Source organism: Micromys minutus (assembly GCF_963924665.1).
Source record: "Micromys minutus genome assembly, chromosome: 12".
Taxonomy (NCBI): Eukaryota; Metazoa; Chordata; class Mammalia; order Rodentia; family Muridae; genus Micromys; species Micromys minutus.
In genome coordinates, this window is record NC_137981.1 from 11266391 (window position 1) to 11286649 (window position 20259).

The window sequence follows — 20259 nt, forward strand, 5'->3', positions numbered from 1 at the left end:
AGTATAATCTTTAGATTTATTGTTTGGGATTGCTAGAATTACCATCCAAAAAGAAAGCCTTTGCATTTCCAGACTTTCTGGCATTTAAGCTCATATTCTTTGATTTAAAATCTAATGGCTACAACAATAATAGTGCAAATGGATAGGAGATATTTCAGAGCAGAAATGCAAACTTAGGGTTAAACTTCCAAGCTCAAATGGCATGGGACCGTAAGCAGAGAACTGGGCACAGAACTGTAACTTCTGGGACATGCTCATTTATAAATCTGTTTAACACAAAGCCCAGAAAGGAAGTATTAAAAACCTGGGCCCCAGATAGAAATACAAAGTGCCCAAGTCTGAAATGAAGAAAAACACGCTCATTTGGCTTTAAATAAGGCCATAGGCTTAGTTTGAAATGTAATTTTGGTCTAGAGATGGAGAAAGCAATAGGTAGAGTTCCATTCTTCTCTTTTATTTATGTTTGGAACCAAGTTAATGAATTTTGAAATCCTGCTCTTTAAAATTTAAAAACCAGACAAGGACACCTCTGTATACCATGTGGATTTTACCATCTCTTTTCTTTTCTCTGAGTGCCATGTTTTGTCTTTGAGGTATGCTTCAAGGTTCCATGCATGAAGTGACAATGTTTGTTCTGTGTCCTTTATTTACAGGGATATATTATTATATCTTTCACACATTGAAGATAAATTTCTTTTCTCACAGCAAAATTTCATTGGAAAATCAGAACACATTTAGAGGCAATAGAGTAGAGCTGTGTTTATATCTTTGTGGAAGGAATCATTTGAACACATTCCTATAGATATCTCTCAGATAATATTTTCTCATTGTGCACTCTCAATGTCTATGTTCAGATTATGAATTTTTTCTAAAGCCCATTTGACACAAGAATCTCTCTTTTGAAATATCATACCCATGCTGACTGCTTTTAGTCTTCATTTTGTAGAATTCTGATGATGATATGCATGCACTGTAAGATATGATTATTTAGCAGATGGCATCTTTTGATTTAGCAATGAAAATGTATATGATCTTTGTAAGCAAATATCATAAATATTTATAACCTTAGGAAGATGGAAACATAACTGTGTAACAGTCCCCAGATCTGATAGTAGGTTCTGGCTTCACTGCACATCATGTCATATGTCACTTAGTGAAATATTCTGCATTAGAATTAGTTATTCAGAATCTTTCCTCCAAAGAGTTTCAACGTATGCTATTTTATATAGGACATTACTGTTCATTTTCACTGTTAATGTTCTTAGGTTTTAGTAATTTTGTGTGTCTAGATTCTTGAACTTAGAAGAGGTTTTGATGATGTCACATATAATTTATGATATCCATCTATAAGATACAGTGTAGTTTATACTTTTCCCAATTCCACAAAATATATAGAGAAATAAAATAAGTGCTTAAGAGTATGCTATTTTGTATTTAAAAATCTGATGTTTTAAGTCACAGTGATCAGAGCATTTGCCAATTCAGACAAAAGAATTTGACAATATGTCAATGGCCTCTGAGCTCTCAAACTTGGTTTATTGGTCTTATGGAAAACAGGAAAGAGTGGTGCTTGAGGAAGTGGTCAAAGCCTGCCGGATGCATGGCAGTACATATGAAGAATTCTAGACCAGACCGCTTCCTTTCCCACCACTGTCCTGCAGGGGGCCCAAGTGAAAGAAAAGGCCCCCTCCCATCCCCAGAGGAGAATTAAAGAAACTGAATTTAAGCCTGTACTGCAATGCCTACAAATGTGTGCCAATAGTTTAATTCAGAAGAATACTGTGATGTAGCCATTTGAAGGCACACTGCTCAGTTATAATGAAGACAAACCTGTGAATCTATGTGATAGTGTGATGTTCTGTAAACACCTTGAAAATCATGACAACCTCATGGTCTGAAAGGCTATTTATATGAACTTGGGAACGTGGCAAAAATTTGGTGACAGTACTTCCTGGCATGTACAAACATCCCTGCTCAATGTATACCACATAAAATTAAAATGTAATGACAGAAAGTTAACCAGTTGTTTCCAGGCCTCACACTTAATATTGGTCAGTCTGATATGCAAATAATACCTAGGAATGGATTTTTAAAAGGCAGCATGGTAAGACTGAGCAGGAAGTAGGAAGAGGGGTCCTTGTACTTTATTAATTTGGAACTTAACATAAAAATCACTGTGGCAGCCTAGTTTTCACCCAGAATTTGAAAAATATGTCATATAGACTATTTTTGATTTGTGTCTTAAGGCATAGTCTCACTGTGTAGCCCAAAATGGCCACCAAGCTTTCAGACACCAGAGTTCTGGTTATTACAGGTGTACACTCCATTTCCAACTGAGATAATCAACTGAGAGGAAGGCAGAAGATGAATTTGATAATGCCCATGACTTCTCTTGATTGCTGTAAACTTTTGACTTAGGGTAATATCTGGGAGACATTTAGTAAACACTGAGTTCCATTTGTAATGTACATTTTAAAGGCTAGGTTAGACAAACAGTAAAGGAATTGTGAAGGTCAAAGACTTATAATTTTTGTCACATACCAGCTGATAGATAGGACCGTCTAACTGGTTCTTACAATATAAAATTTACCAGTGTATTGACCAGGAGAATTAGTGAACTATGATATGTAACAAACCAATGATTACACTAGGAATCATTTCTCAAGCATATGCTTTACTCTTACTGTATCAAATGATTTTTGAGCTATCTCAAGCCACCTTTATGTATTTAGCAATGACTATGAATATGTGTTAGATGTTTCTAGTTAAATCTGGTAGTGCATGCCTAGAGAAAGCTAATTTAGGGGCTGGAGAAATGGGTTAGTGGTTCAGAGCACTAAGTGCTTTTCCAGAGGTCCTGAATTCAATTTTCAGCAACTACATGTTAGCTCACAACAATCTGTAATGGAATGGAATGCACTCTCTTCTGGTGTGTCTGAAGACCGTGACAGTGTACTCGCATACACAAAATAAATAAATAAGTCTTTAAAAATTAGAAAGGTAATTTAAAGGGTTATGTGTTTGAGATCAATCTGAGATATGTTAAGTTTAAGGCCCACCTGTGTTATCTGTGTTTACTCATTTACATAACATTCAAAAAATTAAAACACCAATATAATGATGTCAAAAATTCTTTATCAAAGTATGAGGTTCTTAATTTTTCACTTTTATATACTTTATAATGTATTTGTCTATACCTACACACAAAATGATGTTCAGCAATTTTAACTAGTCGTTAAACCTTATACCATCTTTAAAAATTGGACAGAAATGACCAAACATTCTATCCAAGAAATACAGTGCAGACCAAAGTTTTGATCTGACACTAATTGTTAGGACTATTTCTGTGGCTCCTAGGACAGTGCTTGGTGAAGAGATATTACACTTAACAGAGTTGAACTGGTGACATTGAACTTGGTGTTGTTCATCCTTACAGGATGGAGATAACTGAAAGTTCACTTAGACTGATTGATTCTACTTGTATGAGCCCATAGGAGATTGACATGTAGGTATTTGCATGCTGAACTTTTCAAGTCTAAATGACACTAAATATATAATAAAGTGGGTAATGTTGCATAGTTAATTTTCATTGTTAATCAGGTGGTTTGAAGTCCAGGTTCAGACAACGATATAAACACATTTCAAGGCTGCCCACACTAGTAAGAATTTAAGTACCCATAAACCTTTAATTATACATGAATATTATGAAACTGTGATAAGGGTTGGTCCTAGATGGGAAAAACCACTAAGTGTGCAAACATGACTGAGAACATTTGCCATCATCTTTTCATACCATTCTTTGGGTTTACTGTCATCTATATTCTAAGAAAGAAGAAATGACTTTTTAGAGAGTAAATATGTTTATGACATAAGTAATAGACAGGAGTTATGCAGATTTAACAAAATATGCAGCATTCAGTGAAACTGACAACCTTTATTTCTCTCTGTTCTTTTTATTATTGTTATTCTTACAGATGGACCCTATTCAGAAAGCTGTAATAAACCATACATTCGGGGTTCCTCTTCCTCATCGGAAAAAGCAAATCATCTCATGCAACATTTGCCAGTTGAGATTTAATTCAGATGTGAGTGTACCACTTAATCACTACAAAATGCATTATATGGTTCTAGGTTTTAGGTTTTTTTCCCCAGCCATTAAGAATGCCCATATCCCCAAACCCTTGTAATTCCATGTGTTAAATAACTTGTGAGCTTGCCATACTGTGCTTGGTTTTTACTATAGAAAAATTGCATGTATAACTAGATATACTTAAAGTTTAGTATTTTGTTTTTAGTATCTTAATAATATTTAATGTATATCTTGTGTTTTGTAAATGGGTATTATCAAATTCAGAGCCAGTGAATATTTAAATATATCACATCTCTAAATAAGACAAATCATTTTTCAAGACCAAGCCTTTGTTGTCCCCCTTCCCTTTTTATTGGATAATTTTTGTATTTACGTTTCAGATGTTATTCATTTTTCCCTTTCTCTCACCTCACCTTCATGAACGTGTTTCCTCTCTTTACCTTTTCCCAACCACACTCTCCCACCTCAGCACCTTGGCCTTCCCCTAATGAGCCTTCACTGGACCAAAGGTCACTTCTTCATTGATTCCAAACAATGCCATCCTCTGCTACATATGCAACTGGAGCCATGGGTCTCTCCAATATATGCTCATTTGTTGGTGTTTTAGTTCCTGGGAGTTGTGGAAAGTTTGGTTGGTTGATAATGTTGTTCTTCACATAGGGTTGCAAAGCTTTCAGATCCTTCAGGCCTTTCTCTGTCTAGCCCCTACACTGGGTTCCCCATGTTCAGTCTGATGGTTCGCTGCAAACAATCCTCATCTGTATCAGTATGTCTCTGTATCCCTATCATGCTCCTGCCAGTAAGCACTTTTTGGCATCATCAATAGTGCATAGGTTTGGTGGCTGCATATGGAATTGATCCCCAGGTGAGGAGGTTTCTGGATGATCTTTTCTTCAATCCCTGCTCCTCTATTTGTCCTTTTATTTCCTCCAGTGAGTGTTCTATTCTCCCTTCTAAGAAGGACTGAGGCATCCATCTTCTGGCCTTCCTTTTCTTTGAGCTTCATAAGGTCTGTGAAATGTTTATTGGGTCTTTGAGCTTTTATATCAGTGACTGCGTACCATGAAAGTTCTTTTGTGATTGGGTTACCCCACTCAGGCTGATAACTTCTAATTCTGTCCATTTGCCTAGGAATTTCATGAAGTCATTTTTTAATAGCTGAGTAGTACTCCATTGTGTAAATGTACCACCTTTTCTGTATCTATTCCTCTGTTGAAGGACATCTGGGTTTTTTCCTGCTACTGGCTATATGATAAATAAGACTGCTATGAACATAGTGGAGCATGTATCCTTGTTATATGTTGGAGTGTCTTTTGGGTATATGTGCAGGAGTGGTATAGCTGGGTCCTCAAGTAATACTGTGACCAATTTTCTGAGGAACCTCCAACCTGGTTTCCAGAGTGGCTATATTATCTTGCAATCCCGTCAACAATGGAGGAGTATTTCTTTTTCTCCAGATCCATGCCAGCATCTGCCTTTACCTGAGTTTTTGATCTTAGCCATTTTGACTGGTGTGAGGTAGAATCTTAGAGTTGTTTTGATTTGCATTTTCCTGATGACTAGGAATGTTGAGCATTTCTTTAGGTGCTTCTTAGACATTTGGTATTCCTCAGTTGAGAATTCTTTGTTTAGCTCTGTACCCCATTTTGAATAGGATTATTTGATTCAAGATCAAGTCTTTGGTTTAACTTTTTTTTCCTACTATCAACAAGTTCCCACTTCTAACTCAGAGCTGTGGAACTGATCACTCTCTGTATCTCTGTCTCTCTTTCTCTCTGTCTCTCTCTCTCTCTCTCTCTCTCTCTCTCTCTTTCTCTCTCTGTTGTGTGTGTGTGTGTGTGTGTGTGTGTGTGTGTGTGTGTGTGTGTGTGTGTGTGTTCTTTGATTGGCATATGAACAGAAAACTCCAAAGATGTTAACTTTTAAATATCACATAAAATCAATATTTCATAAGGAGCAAGATAAGAGAGAGATGTCTGAAGAACTGCCTGATGGTTTGAAAGTGTTGGGGAGGCTGTTCACAATTTTCCAACTTTTGTGAAGGGGGAAAATAGATAGTAGATTCATCTGAGTGGTACCAATGGTGACTTGTAGCAAATATGAAAGTGTTTTTGACTGTTTCCCAATTCCTGATTCTGCTTTGGGGTAACATTAGTCCCAAGAGGTAGAGAAAAAAAAAATTGAAGAATTAGAAGAAACAGGAGATGGACAACTGGAACTCAGACTGTGAGAAAATCAAAGGCCCATTTTCTGCTATCATAATGAACTCTCACCCTGGGTTGTTATTGTTACTTATTTTTTGTTATTCTATGGGTTCTTCTTTCTGCCATCTTTCTCCACCCTTCAACTAAGAAGTCTAATACTCCATAGAAGTAAGAGAAGGAGAGAAAGGAAAAGATGTAACATCATTATTAGACTACTTTCGGTTGGTCAAGGGAATCAAGTTCCTTGGGGCCTCATTTGATCTTTACCATATGAATACCTAATTCCTTCTTAATGGTTTTTTCTTTGTGCATTACTACTTAATACACTACTACCGACTACAACCAACACCAACAAAGCAACAACCAATGTACCCTGACTCTTTGGACTCTAAGATGTATATATGCTTGGAAAAGTCCCTAGAATTCCAAATGTCACACAGTCTCACAAACTATCTGCAACTAGCTAAATCACTTTCTCTACAAAGCATAAAGCAAATCACAGTCAGCTGCTATGAACAATCTAGAATAGCCTCAGACCTCACAACAGGGATAAAACAAACTTAGTCTTATAATATTCCTGTGTTTTTAATATTTCTGTGCATTTAAAGACACCAAACTCCCAAAATTGTCATTATATACCATTGCTTGTGCAAATGAGACAGAGGGTATGAAGAATTTCATCTGATGTTGAGAACTATAAGCAGAAACCAGCTACATAAAATACATATGGCCTTTACAAATGCTTCATGTCTTCTATCAGGAGTTCTTTTTTATTTGATTTCATTCTTAGCTTATGCATCTCAAATATTTTCTTAAAATTAAAATATTCCTTTTGCTGTCTTGAAAAAAGAGTGGTTGCCTAGACCTGTCCTAGTGCACTTAGGTATTTTATAGTCGGTGAAACTTCTTATTTCCAGAGGCTGAGAGGTTCAAACCTAAATTGGTAGTAATGTCAGAGCTTGGCAAGGATGTGTTGTCTGGCTTATAGGTATTATGTTTTCACCAGTCTTCCATAAAGGGGAATAGTGAAAGAGCTTCAGTAAACACTAATTTCAGCAATTGTAACCTGATCACGTTAACCAAGGCCTCATCTAATGCAGCACCTAATAGGATATGATTTCAATGTGAGCATTTGTTTGGCCAGAACAGAAACACAATATTGTAGTCTCATGTGAATTATTTTAATAATATATTAGCTGTTTAAAATGAAACATCAAACAAGATCTCTTTACACAGGATACTTTTGGTGTTTTAAAAATTCATTTGTTTTTAAAAGCTGAGCATTTTCATTTGATTGGAACTTAAGTTTATCATAGAGTTGATTAATTCACGAGAAATGACATTATAAAACTATTATTTGTATGTAATGATTTTTGACAACTACTGTGAAAATGTAACATCCTCCTCAGATTTAAACAAGAGTTGTAAACTTCTTTGGGTGTTGTTGCTGTTTACATAACATTGTATTTGCTTTTTTGTTCCTTTCTTTTTTAAAGTTTCATTTATATGTTCAACTTATATTTTTTCAGACAGCTTATGAACAGGATTAAATCATTAAAGATTTACATGGTATGATAAAACTTATTTACTCAGAAATGGTCCTATGTTCTCTAAGACTCAATACCAGTGCTGTAAATTGAGAGCATATTTCTGAACACTGGATACATGCAAACACATTTCTATCACCATTATTTAAAGTTGCTTCTGCTTGGTCATTAAATTGAATGGAAATTCTACCTTAAAAATTATCATATAAAGATGACAATACTCCTCTAAGTTGCTAGCATCTCACATAAGGTCATTTTAGCATCTCCACCTTGGAACAATTTTGATTCCCATATCTTCCACTCTATTAAAAAGCAATTACAAATACTAGGAGTCAGAGAACACTTCAAGGTCCTCACATCCATTGGACCTCAAACTGAGTAGAATTTCACTTGCCATATCAGGCAAGGGCTTTGGGCTGATTATTTCCAGTGATGAGCCACTTTTTATCCAGAAAATATTTTTCCAACTTTAGAGTTTATTTCTTCTCTCCTAGATTGATATTCATGGTTAGTAGCTACAAATGTTGCTATGGACCCTAAATGACATTTATATTCACAAATACTATTATTAACTTCAATCTGAAGGAAGTAATACAAGAACTTTGTTCTCCTCAAATATAATTACATTTTCTCATTAAAAGACAGTAACCATTTAATTTGCTAATACTGTTTCTAAGTGACATGGAGTCCTTGTGTATGTTTACCAGGGAGAGCTGGCTATTATTCTCATAATTTGCTTTGAGAGCTCCATGGCATGTTGGGCAAAGGGGGATTATTAGGCTATCATGGTATTTGGGCTTACAGGTCTGGGTCATCATTAACCACTGAAGGCTTGACCAATGACTAGACAGTGTGTGTGTACTACTTGATTATTTGCACTGTGGCTGGAGAACACAAACATGTGAACTGATTGTTCTGAGGGCAAGAAGTCTCTCTGCATGTCATGAGGGTGTTAAGATTTTGTTGCTACAAAAGACTCTGAGGAAGAAAGAACACAGTTTCTTCTAGTTTGAGTTTATTGAGAATTGTGTGCCCTTATACTTCTCTAGACAACAGAGCTGTGTTCAGTACTTTGCTCAATTGATTTGACTTTTCTGCCTAACTTCTGCACATTGACAGATCATACAAGGGCAGCCTAATATTCAGGATAATTTCTCCACTTTTAATTAAGTTGTCTAGCAAATTTAATTGTACCTGCTAACCTACCTCCATTTCCCATTTCATATTTCATGCATGTAATTTTAAAGCACGAGACTTTAACAATCTTTGGGAGATTGCTCTATACAATGGATGCTTTCTGAGAAAATATGACTGTGATACTCAGTCCATATCATAGACATTAATTTCATAATCTAGTTCCTTTGCTCTGTATTTTATAAGCCTGTATGAGTTTGTCACTCTTACATGTTTTCTTTACTTTATATTAAATGTTGGATATAAACTCATCATGTAGGAGTAATTTTTAAATGATTGTTACTGTGTGTGTGTGTGTGTGTGTGTGTGTGTGTGTGTGTGTGTCAGCGTAAGTTTGCTATAACTTGCATGTAAACTCAGAGTCCATCTCCACTTCAAACACGTGGGTCCAAAAGATCAAACTTACATCCTCAGGCTTCGTGGCCATCACCTTTACCCTCTGAGCTCTCTTGCCACCCTAGTGTCAATTTTTTAAGTGATAGTTTTGATTACCTGTTAATTTATAGATATAATGTTTAAGAGAAAGGCAAAATTTTGACTGTATTTTGTTAATAAAATATAAATATTGCAGAATTAAGCATAATAATTTGCTGTATCTTAGAGATGTAAAGTTACCCTTGTACCTTCATGCTTCAGGACAAATTAAGGCATGGGAAGCAATGGAATTGTGAGCTTACTGACCTGAAGTATTCTAAAATATTACCATTATAAATTGCATAGATGCTGAATACTTGTATCAACTAGACTTTTCAATTTATGCACTACATTAATACAATCGCTATATCCAGAAAACTTTTAAGACAAATATACATTTATATGATTCAATCACATTTTAAACCCAATGAAAAATTTTCTAATATGCAAACCACTGAGTATTTATTCTTTCCAGGTAAATCTAAATTTATTTTCTTGTTTTTGATTTTATGTCTGGAATGTTCTGGACCAAAGTGGTAATTCACTTGTATGTGTGATTGAATTTTCTGTCTCTTGGAAAGTGGTTTTGCCACGAGAGCCCTTTTACATTTCAAAGCATCTTCTCTTTCCTGTGAAAATAATAGCTTATAATGCTTTTCATCTCTAGATCATGAAAATTCAATTTCCTCACTCTCTTTATGCTATTATTTATTTCTTTAACCCTTCATATTAAAAACTATGTAATTTGAAGTTGTATCATACTTGTTTCCAATATGATACAAAAATCTTTTTAAAGCCCTGAACATAGCTTTTGAAATGCCACAAATTATATTGAATGCATTTAAATCAGGTTGTCTTTTCTTGATTAGACGTTTTATTGAATAAAATATTTTAAAATTCATATAAATGTACATTGTATTATGCAAAAATGTCCAATTAAAGGCTGAAATGGGTCTCATACTGAACTCAAGTTGGAAGAGATGAGTTCAACCTCACAATGGAGGGCCATAATCCAAAGGAACCAGAACAGCTGAGAAATAACATAAGAGAACATTTTCAAAAATGGGGCACATCTACAGAGCATGGGATAATGAGAGATCTTCAAAGAAAACCTCCAGGAGGCTTTTGTGACCTACTCTTGTAGGACATTTTTCGGTTTTGTGACCTAATCTTGTGTTGAAGGGGTGGATGCAGCAATGTCTGCTCAGCCACACAAGATTGAGGGTATATGGTGGAACCAAAGAAATCTGTTTCTAGAGAGAATTCTGTAAAGTTTTGTGCCCATTTAAAGTGAAGAACATTTTTTTTATTGGTGGTATTAAAGAGCATTCAGAAGAATATAATCTGAGAGACTACTTTGAAAAGTATGACAAGATTGAAACCATGGAAGTTATAGAAAACAGGCAGAGTGGGCAAAAGAGGATTTGCTTTTGTAACTTTTTATGATCATGACAGTTGATAAAATTGCTGTTCAGAAATACCACACTATTAATGGGCATAATTGTGAAGTGGAAAAAAAGGCCCTTTACAAACAAGAGATGCAGTCTGCTGAATCATAGAGAGGTCTTGGAGGTGGATCTGGCAACTATATGTGACATGGAGCAAACCTTGGAGGTGGTGGAGAAAACGTTGGTCATGGAAGAAACTTTGGTGGAAGAGGAGGCTGTGGTGGTGGAGGTGGTGGCAACAGAGGTAGTTATGGAGGTGGTGATGGTGGATATAGTAGATTTAAAGGTGATGGTGGCAACTATGATGGTGGTCCTGGTTACAGTTTTATGAAGGTGGTGGACCAGGATATGCAAATCAAGGTGGTAGATATGGTGGTGGTAGAGAAGGATATAATAGTTACCATGAAGGAGGAAATTTTGGTGGAGGTAACTATTGTGGTGGTGGGAAATATAATGACTTTGGGAATTATAGTGTTCAGCAACAATCAAATTCTGGACCCATGAAGGGGGCAGTTTTGGTGGAAGAAACTCTGGTAGCCACTCTGGCAATGGCCATGGATCTTGAGGTAGAAGTGGTGGATATGGAAGCAGAAGGTTTTAAAATAAAACAGAAATGGCTACAGTTCTCAACAGGAGAGAGAGCGAGGAGTCATCAGGAAAGCTGCAGGTTACTTTGAGACAATCATCTTAAATGCATTAGTGGAACTGTAAAACTCTGACACAGAAGAAACAGTAATTTATAGGCAGAAAAGTTACTTTAGCTTAAACAGGAAACCCTTCTTCTTTAAGACTGTCATAGCCACGCTTTGTAAAAAGTGCAACTATTGATTAGTGCAATGTGGTGTCAATTAGATGCACATTCCTGAGGTCTTTGATCTGTTTCAGTTTTTTTTTTTCTTTTCATTACATAAGGTATATTGCCCCATAAATTGTGGTAGTGATACCAGGAATAAAAAATTAAGGAATTTTTAACTTTTCAAAGAAATAAAAGTTGAAATTTTATAATTTGTTAAATTATTTTATCATCATTTTAAAATAATTATGAGTTGCTATGTGGCCTGAGCATGTTAGAAAGTTGCTTCTGAAAGGCAACTTAAATGTGGCCAACATGGATATAAGATAATGTCCATAAAGGAAACAAATGCATGAGGAACGAAAATTTAATGATTATTTATATAACATGAAATAAGATCTAAAGTTCCAAACCAAGAAATATTTGTTATAGTCAAACTCATAATAATAGAGTTTTATTTCATGTTAGAGACAGAAGGGACTGCTAAATAATTTTATACAAGCTAAGTATATCTTAGTATAAACAAGGTGGCCAGTAGCTGGTATTCTGGTTTGGTCAATAAAATACCCTCACAAATAGCAGTTAGGAGAAAAGAATTTTAGTTTACAATTCCAGGTTTTAATACATCAATGTGAGTAAGTCACAGCAGCAGGAAACATCACAGCCACAGTGAGCAACAGAGATAGATGAAATGCACTCATGCTGAGAGCTTGTTAGTTCTCAGCTTTCTCCTCCAATCTAGTCGAGGACCCAGATCCTGGGTAATGGTGCTCCCTACATTGAGCTAAGGCTTTCATGTCAATTAAGGCAATCTATATATTTCTTCATCTACATGCTCACAGGTTAACTTCATCTAGACAGTTTCTCAATCCCGAAGCTCTTGTCAGGTGGTTCTAGATTGTGCAAAGTAAACATTCAAAATGAATAAAATAGTTGGCTAGTTAGGGCAACATTCATCTTTCTACCTTGTATCCCTCCTCTGCTCCAGATTGGACCAAGAGGTCCATTGTCATGTTGCAAAGGATGTTGCAAAGTGGCATGGATAGAGCTCTGTGCACTTCCTCATAAGCCATGATGTTTAGGGGAAATAGCCATTAGTTACAATGGATTCATGTTTGGTCTCAAAGCTTATATGAAGAAAATGTGGCTTTGTTCACAAAGACCCCTGGTTCCTCTTGCACAGTCCCACTCACAACTCAAGCATAGACACTGTTTGTTTAATTGTAGTTTCAAATTCAAACGCCTGAGTTTTAATGCAGTAGCATTCCTGTTAGAACAGAGGATTACCAAACATTACTTCTGGGAATTTATTTGATGAAGCAACAAAGGAAATAAGATATTATTCAAAAATATGCAGCTCAGAAGCTTCTGACCATTTAAAGATCTCCACCAGTATCATTAATAGATTCCCCAATGCTGTTGTAACGTGGAAACTATGGTGAGTGTTCCAAATTTCTAGATCCAGAATATAATGAGCCATGTAGCCTTTCATTTTTCAAAACCTACTTTTAATAAGGGCTCTTAAATGCTTTACCCTCCCTTCTAGCCAACCACCACCCACCAGAGTTAGTAGGAATGAAAGGTTATTAAGATACATAAGAAGTGGATCTGTCTAGAAATAGTTCTTTGGAGCAAATCCAATCTGTGTTATCAGGTTACTAACAGTTCAGTTCACACGAATCAATAGGAGTGATCCACCGGCAAACACCACTCATGAATCAGCAATGGCAGATCAATCCAGAAGAAGCCATGAGGTTCTGCTGTACACTCTTTAGAAGTATTTTTTGGGGGTGATTTTAGTCTCTAATTATCAGAATACCAGCAGTCCAATTCTGTAGTATCAGGATAGCAAACACAAATCAGCAGTGGTGGCAAAACCCTGCAGAAACAGCCAGGCCATTATTGAACTGGCACAAGTTAGCAGGGGCAACCAGGACGAGCAGAGACCCCAGCAGAAGTTCCCCACCATGCCTCTTTCAACAAAGTGAAGATCAGTGAAAGACAAAGACAGGAGACCAAGGAAGCATTTCAAAGCTAGTTATGAAAGCCACACAATACTGTCCCACAGGCCCTATTTATACTCCTTCCAGGCATCATATGTCCTCCCATGGGTCTTGCCTCAGAATAATACCATGGCTGTCTTTCTTTGAAAAGCTCCATGTTAGTTTGTCTATGCAAAATTCTATGAGTGTCTGACATATCCAGAAACTTCCATTTCAATCTGCCAATTGGCCAGAGCCCAAAGAAGTGGCAAGAATCCTCCAGAACACCAGCAGAAGACTTTGGTGTGTGATGTTCTAAAAGGTTATGACAACTGATGACCAGTAAAGAATGGTGAGGCTTGCCAATACCATCCAGCACCACCCCTGTCTGTGGGTTATGTTTATATTCCTTTTTAACATCACGCATCCTTTCACATGTTGGCTTCAGTAACACACCCTTTCACCTGCGTCTTCTTCAGGAAAACAGTCTTTCGTGTGTCTGCTTTAGCAAAACATCCTTTCACTTGTGTAACCCAGCAAAACATAATTTGACATAACTGATTTTCCAAAAATACCAAAAGATTCTACTTCAAAGCTGTTTATCTGAATTTAGAGTTTCCATAATGAACATGAAGACAGATTATGCACTTAAAAATTATTAGTAATCTTATTTTTATAAGCAGTCAAAATGCTTAATATTCAAATTAACGTTATTTGGAACTAATGATTAAATGTCACTTTAAAACTGGTGGCTGTGTTAGCTTCAAAGACCTATTCGTTTACATCTTACCTCAAAAAATGAGTTTATCTATCTACTTATATGTATGTATATATGTATGTATGTATCTATCTATCTATCTATCTACCTATGTATCTAATTTTTGTGTACATGAGTGTGTGTGTGTGTGTGTGTGTGTGTGTGTGTGTGTTCATGAGTTAATGCCCTCCATAAATGTGTGCATCTTCATAACAGGTTCTCTGAAATTGGATTTACAGTAATTTGTGAGCTATTATATGGGCACAAGTTGTTGAAGCCAGGGCCTTTGAAAGTCCCATGAGTATTCTTATCCACTAAGCCATTTCTCCAGCCCCTATCTCCATAAAATAAAATCTAAATATCTCCATTGTAAGCATTTTAGAAGTTTATAAAGCAAAACATGAAATATTTTACTTTTGTCTTTGTGTGGTTTATCATTTAATTTCTCTTCTCAAATTGTAAATTGCATATTAAGATTTTAAAAAAAATCTAAGTATTCTTGCCTATAGCTGCCAGGGCCTTTTGTCGGTACACATGCTGAGGAGAGGGGGTTACATAGAATCTGTGCCCACATTGTGTTGTTACTCACTGTTGTAGGACAAAGCTTTCTAATGACCTAGCACTTAAGATGTGTATACAAATTCAAAACATGAATACAGTATTGGAGAAGATACTGAAAGGACAGGGAAACCATCTACCAGAAGTGGACACCTGGTTGACAGCTGGCAGGGAATTGGTTGCTGTGGAATTCTTTTTGACCTTATAAGATCTATACAATATGTGATTTAGGATGAGTGACCAAAGGCAACCAGATATCTCAGTGGATAAAGGTGCTTGGCATCATGACTGACCATCTAAATTTGATCCCTGACTTCTACAAAATGGGAGGGACAGACTGACTCCTATAGGTTGTCCTTTCTCCTACACATGTCATGATATAGTGTATTCTCACATATATACACTTTCATACACAATAAGTATATCCAATAAAGGAAAAATTTAGAAATAAAGAAAGAAAGGGAGGAAGGAAGGAAGGAAAGAAAGAATGAATGAATTAATGGACGAAAGAAAGAAAGAAAGAAAGAAAAGGAAGGAAGGAAGGAAGGAAGGAAGGAAGGAAGGAAGGAAGGTAGAAAAATAAAATAAAATCTTTCACCACATCAGGCCCAGATCAGGAGACAATACCTGAGCAATAAACTGAGACACTATCTCAAAACTAACTATGTAATATTTAATTACTAGACATGACGTGAGTGATACAGAAGCTAAATAGTATATGACCATGAAGCCTTACAAATTCCAATCCAAAGGTCACTTTCATTTCATGGGCATATAGCACAGCCATGCATTTTTCTGCCTTGAATGTTAAATCACTGCTTAAGAAACATCAAAGCACAGATGTATTTGCTCTTCTTTAGAAAACACACTCGTCTTTGAAGTGTTAATCATTTTTGTGTATGTTTTTTGTATTAAAGTGTTTGTTTCCTGCTAACATATTCATTTCTTGAGGATCTGAGCTTTTAAATAAAGAGTAGTGATTCGACTTTGAAAAGCTCTTCAACTCCTTAAGTGTGTTGTGGGTGGTGCTTCCCAAGGACCTTCTGAGGGATCTGTTCTAAGGTAGATTTTCAGTCAGATTCAACACATCATTTGGAGGAGACTCTGTTTAGTATTTATTTAGTACTCATGCGTCGTCTCTCTGCAGTATTTATATCTTAAGCTATGGGATCCTAAAAACACAGCATGAAAAGTTACCTCTTCAATAGGAAGGAAGAAAGTGGAGTTGGACTTGGATGTGGCCTGCTAATGACTCCCATGACATATATACTTGTTCTGTGACAGCCTCGGAGCTTTTGATTACCTTTGAAATAAACCTCGAACATTAACCTTCCCCAATTTGAACTTTCTGATTATACTTGACTTCAGAGGGTGCTGAAGATGACCTCACAGTTGACTGTGGCATGTGGCTATTAAACCTTGGGATACAAACCTGATGTAACCCAGTCAGCAGATATGCCTTTCTCAATGATGTTCCCTCGCCTTTAACCATATGCAGTGTTAACATGCCACTAACAAAGATTTTAGAGAATGAGCTAATTGTCACCAAGAATGTAAAGTTCTAGAGAAAAAGCTTTCTTACGCCTTTACATTAACTGTACTCACTGGTCCTCGGGACCCTTGTGCTATGTTCCATTACAGTATATTTCAACTTCTTATAAGGCAAATTTTACCATAGCATTGAAACTAGAAAAACAAATCTTCATGCCCGGTCGAAGAGCAACGGACTTTGAGTCAAATTTGTGTCCATTTTTTATTATTTGCATTTTGTGGATTTTGTACCTTTTCCTCCTGACCTTTGCTGTTCGCTATCGGCTCTTTTTATACTGAGACTTATTGTCTGTGTCTGTCAGGTAGAGCAAATGTGAAAATACACATTAATGCCAACATTGCCCCAGATCTTTCTATAGAGCAAACACACCTACAATTTTATTCTATTTTCTTCACATTAGAAATTTCTTAGAGTGATTTTTCCAGATGTTATAATATAGCTTGATCCCAGCTAAAGGAAACTGAAACTATAGTTGGCATGGTAGAAATCAAATGCTGTGTATATGGTACCCTGGTAGAATTTTTTAGATGTACCTTGAGTCTATTCTAGTCCTGCCAAATACTAGGCAGTGTATTAGAAACTTGTCTTGCATCCAACAATTTGATCCAGTCTCCTCTGTTTTGAAGCCAGCCAAATCTTATTTTAAATGCAGAACAGTGCCTGAAACATCTCTGTCTTGGTTCAAATCTATGTTTTTACACAAATTGAACCCGATGAAGATGAGACTTACACTCCTGTGGGGAAACGCCTACCTGAGTATGGGCACAAAGTAGAACAGCTGAGAGAAGACACGGTGTGATTGACAGTTCAGTTTTCTGTGTATATTTTGTTCTTATGCTTTTGAGATGTAAAAGAGAATTGCAGAATCACACAAGACAGCCTATATATGGGCCTCCTCTGTACTGGGCAGAGATGAGCTTTGCAGCCCATATATAGGAGATCTGTGCAGAAGGCAGTACGGTAAACTTATCTTTACCAGCTTATGAGTGATTAGGCTGGTCCACAGGCTTTTAACCTTCCCTTAAACTTCTTTTTAAATAAGATTGCAGAAATAATCTCGGAGCAGATTCTATCCACTTCCCGAGCAGGGCTTATTGTCTCTGCATCAGTGAACTTGTCAGGATAATCAACTTTTTTTGTCCCAACCATCAATCACTCTTGATTACAGCTGGATAGAAATTCTGTGCCGTTGATCAGCTCATCAGTGTACGTAATATTACACCTGGAGGCTGGTACAAATCAGCCCTCCGTGGGGGAAAAGCATTTTCCTCCAAGGCTTTTGTGGAAGGTTTTATCATTTACACTTGTGTCTCATTGAGATGTCAAGTCTGTCTTTGAGTCTGCATTCTCCCTCAGCAGAAATCACCTTCCACAGCAGCTCCCTAAGTCTCCTCCATCATTTACCCCACGATTCTGTTCATAATCTATTTTATCCCTATTATCTTATCACATTTTCTAATCATTACTGCAGATATTGTAGAAATTCCAATCACCTGAATTATAGTTCGATGAATATTCAGTGCCTTTGTAAAACCAGTTTATTTTCTGATTCAGTTGGATGATTGCAAGTCTAATAGTGTCCCACCCCCCCACCCCCCGTGGGGAGGGTATCCTAAATTAGAATTCTTGTTGGCTGTTTTGGCTTGGGCACCTGATTATTTATCTTCAATTTTCATCATATTTTAAGTAACATTAACTGTCTGTCTTTGTGTGTGTGTTATTTTTAAATTGAGATATAAATACTGTGAAACCAATCTCTCAGTGTCAGCCTTGCTTTGGTGCCCTGTGTGTGATATATGGTATGTGTGAATTCCCTCGGCCATCTTAGATTTCTCAAACAAGTACCATTGCAGCAAAGTTGCCATAACAACCGTAAAAACGGATCCACAGCAAAATGTTTACTTATTTCATGAAATACTTGAAGCAGATACGTGTTGATGGATTATGTTCCTGTTATGGTCCTTATTTGTGTTATTTCTATTATTTTGTAAGATCTGAACTAGTCATTTAGAAAGTCATCAGACATAAATTTAGCAGTTAAAGTGCAAAAGATCAAGAAACAGTGTGTCAGGAGGTTACAGAATAATGTGATTTGGTTAGAAAACAGCTTTTTCCATGAAGTGGTCTAATTATAAAGCCAAAATTTTCTTTGACAATATGTTCTATTTTGTGTAAACTCATCTCCAGTTTCTCCTCAAACTATATAAATATTTCTACACTTAGTTCATTTGCAGAAAACTCTTGTTTTCCTACTAGGCTGACATTTTGCTATTTTCAGTTATTTAATTCTAAAACAAAAGTCAGTGCAAATGTAATCAGATATTGACAAAGTCATAGTTATAGAAAAGCAAACCATACAATACTGATCTACAAGCTCAACAAGTAGGTGTACTACTGCACTCGTGTTCTGGAAATTTGCCAGGAGTGGAGCGCACCCATTTTGAGTAGGTGCTTTCAGTATCACACAGGTTCCGAAGTTACCTCGTAGAACCAAGTCAGTCAGCATCCAGATCTTCTGATGACACAATAACAGAATAAATCAGTCTCTTTTCTCAGCTGGGACAGGCAAGTCCAATGGCTTGTTTGCTATGACAACTTGGCAGGCCAGCCTACAGTCTGATTTCACAGTTTTAAACACTGGCCAAATGGATGCTAAAAGTCAGCATCACTTATGTGGAAATGTTCACATGTTTATGAGACACTTAAAGTGTGTGGGAAATTATAACTTGGGACTCTGATATAAAATGATAATCATAAACATTTATAACCAACCAAGAAAAGATATCTCTGTCTTCCTCTCCCTCTTCCTCCCCGGTCCTCTCCCCCTCCCTCTCCCTTCCTCAATTTCTCTCCTCTGAAGATAATCTTCACATTTGAATTATATTCAGGTAGAAACTTTGAAGCAGATTTTGGGAAGCAGTAAGATCCCAGTACTAAAGTTTGACTCTACCTTGTCCTCTAAGTAAGCTGGCAATTTTTACATTGAAATGTGCCAAGAAAGAAATCTCTAGACCCTGCCATAGGGTCTACCAATGGGTATTTAAAGAACAAACCCACATCTCTTTGTTTTTGAGAAAACTCCTGTGCTACCTGGGAATGTTAAAGAATAAAGTTTAGCACATCCCAGGAATGCCCTGTCATATGAAGAGTTGAAATCTCAAGAGATAGGTTCCATCACAGAATTTTAAAACAAATGCCCGAGTGTCTACAAAAGAGAGAGGGAAATGAATTATTGTGAGTTTCCAAAGAATCTTCACACTAGTATCTCCAGGTAAAACCTCTCACCTGACTCTTTATGACAACCATTGCCTGACTAGTCACTAGCTTCATGTTGTGCCACAACTATAAATAACCAAAACTAACTTCCATGTACTCACTCAATGCCAGAGAGCAAACATAATCTTGACTACTCCCCTTGTTTCTTCATCCTTTACTATCCGTTTTCGAAGGATGTCATAATGGGTGGATGAGAGCTTTACAGTGCTACTGCTTTCATCTTCAATTAAGCAAATCCCATGGGGTCAGTGACATGGCACAGTGGGTAAATGCCTTTTTTCAACAAGCTTGGTGACACTACCTCAATCCTTGGATCATACATAAAGTTGAAAAGAGAGAACCAACTCCATAAAGTTGTCCTATGTCCTCCACAGACACCGTATAGCATGTGTTTTATGTCCCACTCAGATAACAACAACAGTAGTAATTTTTAAAAAGGCAAGA

At 36.6% G+C, this 20259-nt stretch overlaps 1 protein-coding gene across 1 annotated transcript in view; it reads left to right on the plus strand.

Moving 5' to 3' along the window:
- Positions 1-20259, plus strand: part of ZNF385D (zinc finger protein 385D) — a gene marked incomplete at its 3' end in the record, with an annotated part of 344731 nt that overhangs the window by 190099 nt on the left and 134373 nt on the right. The window contains exon 3 of the mRNA XM_080925977.1: positions 3975-4085. Coding sequence (XP_080782103.1) covers positions 3975-4085 — 111 coding nt within the window. The remainder of the gene's footprint in view (positions 1-3974; positions 4086-20259) is intronic.